Source organism: Hermetia illucens, chromosome 3 (genome assembly GCF_905115235.1).
Source record: "Hermetia illucens chromosome 3, iHerIll2.2.curated.20191125, whole genome shotgun sequence".
In the NCBI taxonomy this organism is placed as follows: Eukaryota; Metazoa; Arthropoda; class Insecta; order Diptera; family Stratiomyidae; genus Hermetia; species Hermetia illucens.
The window spans coordinates 99,933,643-99,942,485 of record NC_051851.1 but is presented as its reverse complement, the minus strand read 5'-3'; the positions used below and the strand labels follow the sequence as shown (position 1 = coordinate 99,942,485).

General features: G+C 43.1%; 1 protein-coding gene across 1 annotated transcript; it reads left to right on the top strand.

Moving 5' to 3' along the window:
• The first annotated feature begins 4,959 nt into the window (after positions 1-4,959).
• On the top strand, positions 4,960-6,331 carry LOC119652907 (keratin, type II cytoskeletal 3). Its single transcript, XM_038057283.1, has 2 exons — positions 4,960-5,179; positions 5,449-6,331. The coding sequence occupies exons 1-2, from the start codon at positions 5,063-5,065 to the stop codon at positions 6,166-6,168; spliced, it is 837 nt and encodes a 278-aa protein (XP_037913211.1). The 5' UTR covers positions 4,960-5,062; the 3' UTR covers positions 6,169-6,331.
• The last annotated feature ends 2,512 nt before the right edge of the window (positions 6,332-8,843 follow it).

Here is an 8,843-nt window from a genome sequence, read left to right as displayed (position 1 = left end):
GGATCATCCTCACCCAAACGGATTAATTGACCCGCCCACCGTAACCTATTGAGCCGGATTTTATCCACAACTTCACGGTCATGATATCGCTCATAGATTTCATCGTTATGTAGGCTATGGAATCATCCATCCTCATGCAGGGGGCCGAAAATTCTTCGGAGGATTCTTCTCTCGAACGCGGCTAAGAGTTTGTAATTTTTCTGGCTAAGACCCCAAGTCCCCGAGGAATATATGAGGACTGGCAAGATCATAGTCTTGTACAGTAAGAGCTTTGACCCCATGGTGAAACGATTCGAGCAGAACAGTTTTTGTAAGCTGAAATGTGAATTCTTCTTCCCATGATGTCAATATCGTCAGCATAGGCCAGTAGTTGGGTGGACTTGAAGAGGATCGTACCTCTTGCATTTACCTCAGCATCACGGATCACTTTCTCGAGGGCCAGGTTAAAGAGGACGCATGATAGGGCATCCCCTCGTCGTAGACCGTTGTTGATGTCAAATGATCTTGGGAGTGATCCTCCTGCTTTATCTGGCCTCGCACATTGGTCAGATTCAGCCTAGTCAGTCTTATTAATTTCGTCGGGATAGCGAATTCTCTCAAGGCCGTGTACAGTCTTACCCTGGCTATGCTATCATAGGCGGCTTTAAAGTCGATAAATAGATGGTGCAACTGATGCCCAGAAAAATCTGATCTGTTGCTGATTTTCCAGGAATGAAGCCTTTTTGGTATGGGCCAATGATGTTCTGGGCGTATAGGGATATCAAGCAAGATAGTGGAGAATATCTTACAGGTGGTACTCAGCAACGTGATACCTCTATAATTGCTGCACTGTGTGATATCTCCCATTTTATGTATGAGACAAGTGATGCCTTTTTGCCAATTGTCAGGCATTGACTGGCTTTCCCACACCTTGAGCACAAGTTGATGAACCATTTGGTGTAATTGGTCGCCTCCATATTAAACCAATCCGGCTTTAATTCCATCGACTCCGTCGTCTTCAATTGGCGGGACCTCTAACTCGCCGATGTTCCGGTTGTTCAGTACTTCATCCAAGTACTCCACCCATCGCTCCAATATGCTCATTCTGACGGCAATCAGATTTCCCTCTTTGTCTCGGCAGGATGAAGATCGAGGTGTGTAAGGCTTCATCCTGCTGATTTGCTGGTAAAACTTCCGCACCTGGTGCGGTTGCTCCCTGTACTTTTCGAATTCGCAGACTTGTTGTTTGGTTCTCCCAGGCTTCCTTTTTTCCGTCTGTAAAGTCGCTTCTCCGCTCGACGGAGTTTGTGATAACTCTCCGTGCGTGCCCGCGTTCTTTGAGAATGCAGCATTACTCAGTATGTAGCATTCTTTCGTTTCATTGCCAGCTTACACTCATCATCAAACCAGCCGTTCCGACTCTTTTTGAGGCTAGGGCCAAGTATCTTTGCAACCGTATCCATGATAATGTATTTATGGTAAGGGTGATTGTGAAGAAGATTTGTTAATGCTTCATCTCCAGGATCTCTGTTGACTGCGTTTATTGCGGGTTGCATTTCCCTCTTATAGGTGTTGCATCTGATTGTCAGAGGGGATTCTGGGTGGTGTTGTTATTCGTCGGAGCATCATACCAACGAGATAGTGATCCGAGTCTATATTGGCCCCGCTATATGTTCTGACATTCATCAAGGCTGAAAGATGGCGGCGTTCGATAAACACGTGGTCAGTTTGGTTGAAAGTGGTCCCATCTGGAGGCACCCATGTATATTTGTGGACCGCTTTTCGCGCAAACCAGGCACTTCCAACAACCATTTCGCGTGATACTGCTAATTAAATGATCCACAGTCCGTTATCGTTTGTATTTTGATGTAAGCTATGGGAGCCAGCGTAGCGCCTGAATACGGGCTCCTTCCCTACTTGACTGTTAAAATCCTCAGGTATGATTTTGATATCATATCTGGGCCAAGCTTCGAGGGTTCGTTCTACTGCCTCGTAGAAGGTATCCTTCTCCGACTCTGCAGTCCCCTCTGTAGGGGCGTGAACGTTAATGAGGCTTATATTTCTAAATTTGTCTCGCAAGTGCAGAGTGCATAGCCGTTCGCTATATGTTTTCAAAGCCAATAACAGCAGGTTTCATTTTTTTGGTGACTAATTCCGACCTAATTCCTTTGTCGTTGTCCTCCAGTCAGAGGCTCCTCTTGTGGCTTCATAACATGTTGTTTTCCTTGTGGAATTCTCGGCCCTACCCAACCTAGAGGACCAGCTGGTACAATTTGTCCGGTTTTTTGGCGGGGGAGACTCGCCTTCATCCTTCTCCGTCTGCAGCTTTTCGTTAAGAAAGAGCTCCCAGCGATCACCACGTAGAGGTGGAGATAGGGTTTGGTAGTAGAGCTGTTGGTGTTAGTTCAGCAGGCGTTTCCCAGGTTTTATGCTCCGTCGTATGTACCAATCCACGTTTCGCCCTGGGACCTATACTACCCTTCCTCTAATAGAGCAGATTATTAAATTTTGAAAATTTATTGAGAATCCCACTTAAGTTCATCCAAGATCCCATCAGTTTTGAAGTAATATAGGTTTTAGAATGGAGACTTTGGTGGAAATCCCACTATTAAGAATTGGTGGAAATGGTACTATTAATAACAGATCAAATTTCCCTCTTTCGCGTCAAAGTACTACTCCCTAAGAGATAAAATGTGACCTCGAATATATCGGGCATTGTGTATTCAAATATTCTTGCATGAAAAATCCAAAAGATCTTTCAGACCTGAAATGTTTTTCGGTTTTTTTTCTAGTGTAATCATAAAAAATTACACTATTGATCCCAGTTACTAACTAAACTGCAAACTATGTTGATCTATTTAAAAACTAAATTAGTGTGTTTGAATCATCATTTAAAAAATGATATCTGCTAATTTTGGCACTTTATCTTTTGAGAAAAGGTACTACAGCGCCCTGCGCAAATTATTTAAGAAGACGACCGTTTCAATCAAGATCCCCAAAAGGTCACCGCTTGCGACTTGCGTTACCATAATATAAATAATTTTACTCTTCTTTTGCAAAGATACTTCATTTCCGAAAACACACTTGATCTCTGTCTTGCAATTACAGATGTTTGATTAATTTAAATAGCCACCTCAATTTCAACTGAAATATCGTCACCATCCATCTTTAGCGGATTTGATAAATAACATAATTCACAGTCTTGGGACCAGGATTGATGAAGGGATTAGAGTACTAGGTCATGATATCCAATGGCGATCGCTCTTAGAAAATGCAGAAAACGTTCTCACTCAAAGGCAAATATGGAACTATTTGTCTCCTGGAGCAACTTGGATTACACCGGGAGGTTTACCTTACTCCTTACTCCTAATTAATCTTTTCCTATTTGCATCTTAGAACTGCCATCTTCCGTATTTTTCAATTACATGGGTTTCGTTTTGCTTTTCGATAGACAAAGTAATTAAAACTGAATAATAACCCAATAACGCTTCGATGATTAAAGATTAACAACGAAGCAATCAGCAACCAATAACCTGCCAGCGGAATAAGGAGAGGCAGAAGAATAGGTGGATCTCAACCTAAGCAAAATGAGTGTTCGTGCCAACGTTGATTATTAGCTTCTTTAAAATTGTCGAAAAATCATAATTATTTGATCATTTCCTTGGACATTAACAGACCCAATTTGGGCTCCATGGAGCGAATAAATAGAAAGATGCACCACGATCTGAACAAATCACTGACTTCTGCTGCGGTCACCGCGGATCTGGATGATCTTGCCGGCTCCTAACTCGGATTAATGATTCGGACGAGGTAATTCACTAATTCGTTCTGGAAAACAGCTTTCCGGAAAGCATCACCAACGAAAGTCGAAACTAAGGAGAAACCAGGTGCATCCGAAAATTCAGTCAAAACAACGTCACCCAGTGGCGGAAGGCACTTTTCCCGAGAGCCAGTAACAAATGTAATTAAGAACGCTCGGTCCAGCAGAAAGCATTCAAATTCAAATTTCTTCGTTATGGCGTTCTGGTTTCCGCTAATGAGATTAGAGACGCCAATTGTGCATTGAATGGACCTGGCCCATTGAACGCGAGTACGGTTGAGGATTGGGCACTATTGCGCTGAGTGAAATATGATGAAAGAACTATTATTCGGAAGTAATGGAATGAGTGGCCGCTGCAGCTAGCCGGGGCCTTCTAAGAAACTTTCGTAATCCGCAGCGAATCCGAACAAAGGAGTCGATAAAAATACCTCATATCTTCGAGGTGTGTCTGTGTGCGGCAGGTCCGCAACTTGTTGTGAGATGTTATCTGCGGCACCGCAAAAATTTCACGGCGATACTTTCTTCAGGGCCGCCCCTGCCGCGCGGAGTGCGGCGGCCCGCGCCAGCTAAACGCGATCGAAGCCTCCCGGATGGGGATCAATCGATACCTCGCCGGTGACTAATTGAGTTACCCAATCAACCAGCATCATGTGTCTAGCGTGTACATAGTTGCGCAGTGCCGAGTGCGTTCCCACTCTCGGAGGCGCATGGCCCAGCATCGATACCATCCATAATTTGATGACTGAAGAAGTGATCAGAATTGCCGGAAAAAGATAAGCTCATCCGAAGAAGCGGCTGCAGCCGCCCCCTCTGCCCTGGCGCTGCAAAGCTCTAGAGAAACTTGCAATCGTATTGTTATTTTGTCAGGTGTACGCTGTGGAGATGCTCTTCCGTGAGTGGCGGCCGCGCGCCCCGGCCCTCGCGCCGGCAAGGGGGGCCAAATCTTTTTCGGATTTAGTGCCGTGAAGCATTAATTTTCTTCTAAAATGATTTCTTTTTGTACTATGGGAAAGGTAAACAACAAAAGAAATTCCTCGCGGAGTTTGGGCATGGATGGTGTCGAAATGGCTTGCAAGGTGGGGACGAGCTCTGATGGATTCGTGGAGCTGTGGCTTCCCTGTTCTGCATAGCCTAGTCTTTAAAAACACCTTGTCTGCGAGGAAAAATTGTCAAAGCGTTTAGTTCCAGACGGATGATCACTTCGCGGAGCTCTTAGAATAAGATTCATCTCTGTTTGTGGTATTACTAAATTCAGTGTCGAAAATGAAAGTTCTGTTCACGTCTTGTTGCCTGCTGTTTGCGCTGGCTATAGCGGAGGAGCAGCCCTCGGTGTTGCAGGAGTGCTTCGATCAGGATTCAATTTCCTGCGTCCAGCTCACGGTACGATATTAATGGTTGTGTTGCAGAGTGATTCCCAAGTGATTTGTTGTGGATTACCAGTGAACTGTATTCCTTTTGATGTGCAAATTGTAGTTAGTTTACCATAAAATGATGCACTCCACATTTACCATTTACCATTTACCAAGGACTTGTTTGAACGAAACTTGCACAATTCAGTTGTTTGTGATTACGAGTGACTGCCTTTGGCTAAGAAGACGTTTTTCAACTGCACAGTGATCCCTCTGATGTTTGCTATTTGTCTCTTTCAGTTTTTCCGTCAAGCGAAAGAATTTTTCGATAAACCAACGGTTGAATTTGTGGGAGGATTATCTTTAACGAAAACTGCAGAAGGTCGACAGGCTAAGGCATTGGAAGATAATGCCATTGCCGTAGAAACCGCGAAATCGGTCGATGAAAGGAATACCCAAATCCAAAATTACTTGTTCACCGAGCTCAAGAATTTCTTCCAAGAGCGGTCCTTGAACTTCAACTTCGCCAACGCCGCCCGAAGCATCTCGAACGCTATTCCTGATGATGTCAAGGCCGAAATGCGAGGTTTGGTCGAAGAAGGTCGTCTGAAGAAACGAAAATTGCTCCGCAAGTTGATGCCGATCCTCATGGGACTCAAGGTTAAGTTCGTCGCTCTCGGAGTCCTTACTCTCTTCGGACTGCTCTTCATTGCCAAGAAGGCTCTCGTCGTTTCATTCATTGCATTGGCTTTGAGTTTGTTCTCAGGACTCTCAGGACTGTCACAGAAATCCGGCGGTGGCCTAGGAGGAGGTCTATTCAGTGGCTTAGGAAATCTATTCGGAGGAGGTGCAGGAGGCGGATACTCAGCAGGTGGCGCTGGATGGGCTGGCAATGGAGGCTGGTCATCGGGCGGTGGTTGGTCTGGCGGTAACAGTGGCTGGGACTCACATGGAGCCTACTCATCCCCCGTCGCACAAACTGTTGCCTATTCGGGCCACAAACAAGTTCGTCGCCGATAATGCCTTCATCCAAAGCCATATATTACGTTCGATTTAATTAATTTATTTAAATTATTATGCAAAGATTGTTGATAGTTATGTTTTGTCCTCCTTAATTTATTATCGAGTTATTAGCGCATGAAATTCATATTTATCTATATACAGAAAAGTGAAAAAAACGGAATTCTTTTATTCATCTTTCTAAATCCGCTTCGCTTTGTTTCTAAGCTGTTACCATTTTCGTAATCACGTACGCATCTATTCTACCTCATAAGTATCTTTTCCATTATTTCCACGATTACACAAACAGATTGAGACAATAAACCTGCACGTGTACGCGGTTATTTAGAAAACTGGCGGATTGCTTACTGGTTTCAAGATGGGAAGGTTGACGCTGAGCAAGAGACGAAATTTCGCGGCCACCTCTGGTAAGTAGCTTATCTCCGCGGAAATCGTGTAGTGGACGTCTGCCGAGCACTTGCTGAGATCAGTTGCAGCCAGGTAAATGATGATGCTCCCATAACTTGGACATAAATAGTTGTAATTATTTGTAAGTTTTACTGCCTGTTACGTAACTCCGTGTGTACATACATAACTGTATATTTACTGCATGGCTGCTACATGAACTGATTTGCTTTGGGCTTTTGACCGCTTGTGTACCTACATTGGGAAATTTTGGAAATGACTAAAAATGAGCCAGTTTCATTCGCAACTACAGATCATGTCCATGCGTCCATTTAAGCTATTACTTCGAGCCAGGTACGGTTCATTACTACAGCATCATTGTCTCCGAGGCATTGAAATGAACTGCGGATGACCTGCTTCGAATAGTTGACTTTAGTTATTGACAAATTGGTTTCGCTTAGTTGCCAAAATGTTTGCAAATAGAAACTTTGCGAAAAATGGGGACAAATATGGAGAAGTCTCGGTTTCTACTTCGTGAGCGTGGTGGAAGCTACACATTTATCAGATTGCAGACGTCACCTTTGATTTTATTGTTCTGTGAAATCAAGAGCGTAGAAAGTTGCTGATGCTTAAAATGCATAAATACTGCCATGAAATGCAGCATCGAGAACATTTGTGTCGATGGCTAACGAAATGCTAATTTGCAATTCTCATGTCGACAGCTACATATACACATACGCTGCAATCTTCCGTTTCACCAGCGGCAACCAGCAAGTGGATAATCAAATCTGAGTGGATCGCCGGCATCATCAGTTCAGTGCCGTCTACCCCGATATTCCAGCACCCATTATTCATCAAATAGTCCATTTTCAAAATAAATGGCAGTTTGAAGTGCAAATACTACAAAGCTTAGAGGTCTAGCAACCGAATATGTCTTCTGCCATATTTTCGACGGATTAAGCCATGAAGTATCTAATGCGGTTGCAGTAATTTTTCCGAGGAGAATTGCCTACATACATTTTTCAAACCTGCAATTCTCGCAATGGACTTTACCGAACCGAGGGTAGACTACTGAGTTTATAATAAAACCCACACAGATCAATGAGAGCGTATGTGAATACGTCTCATAGTCTGGATAACGGATGTTAAAAGTTTCACAAACCTGAGAAGTAACTTACCAAAAGATACAAATGAAACTGACGAATTCAAACTAGGAATCCAACTGACGAAAAAACAGTGCATTTGCCAATTGGTTATCATTCACAGAACCATGTTATGGCAGTAAAATTTGCAAGAATGCCGAAAAGAATATTCGAGAGAAAAGTTGACACAACTATGGGAATGGGAAAACTTACCTACGGCAACGAATAAAAGGGGAAACAAGCTGGCGATTCAGGTTTCCCGATTTGAAAGGTTTATGAAAGGTTTTGTGTATTTGGTTTATAAAGACATTTGAATGTGCATTTGTCCCATTAGTACCACATTCAGGTGATATTGCCATTAAAGTCTTGAATTTGCAAAGAAGCGGCAACTTTGACCTATTATAACTTGGTTAGTAAGTTAGTTAAGTTCATGCTCTATGTTATACCCTATATTGTTGCCGAATCTCGTGATGCTAGAATTAACTTAAGGGGGTTTTTGCAGTCAACTACTAGAAATTATAATAATATATTATTATAAGCTTTATTTAAACAGACATCGGCATGGAGGGTATTTTGGAGCCTAGGCACCATATAGTGGCTGCCTCTTGATTGTTTTCAGATTTTTCGGTTTGGTATTTTCTGAGAGTGGGTCCGTTAAAGAAATGATCCCTTTCGACCCCCCGACAACAAATATCAAAACCACCTATCCAACAAATATCAAAACTCAAACCAGCTTCGAAAAGTACTAATGAGGACCTTTCATTTGATACCCCATGTGATAATATTGGATGAAAAAAAAGTTTACACCCCCTTTTTGCATGTATGGGAATCTCCCTTTAAATTCGACACAGAATTATGTAACTCACTGTATACGTGAGCGTTCCACAGTTCCCACTTTTCACCAAATTTGGTGTGAATCGCTAAAACCGCCTCCAAGAAAAGCGTGTGACGGACAGACAGACAGTAAACCGATTTGAATAAGATTTTGTTTTATACAAAACCTTAAAAAGAGAACTGGAAACTAGCAAAATAGGTGCGTTCGGATTCTGGGAGTCATCAAACCATGAAGTCACCCGGAGTAGATGGCATCTACCCAGGACTACTCCAGAGAGGGCTAGAAATCATCTTAGAGTCTCTTCTCGTCTTCAC

Coding starts and splice junctions, on each gene's coding strand:
- LOC119652907 (XM_038057283.1), top strand. CDS start 5,063: ATGAAAGTTCTGTTCACGTCTTGTTGCCTGCTGTTTGCGCTGGCTATA. Junction 5,180..5,448: donor TTTCCTGCGTCCAGCTCACG/GTACGATATTAA, acceptor TGTCTCTTTCAG/TTTTTCCGTCAAGCGAAAGA.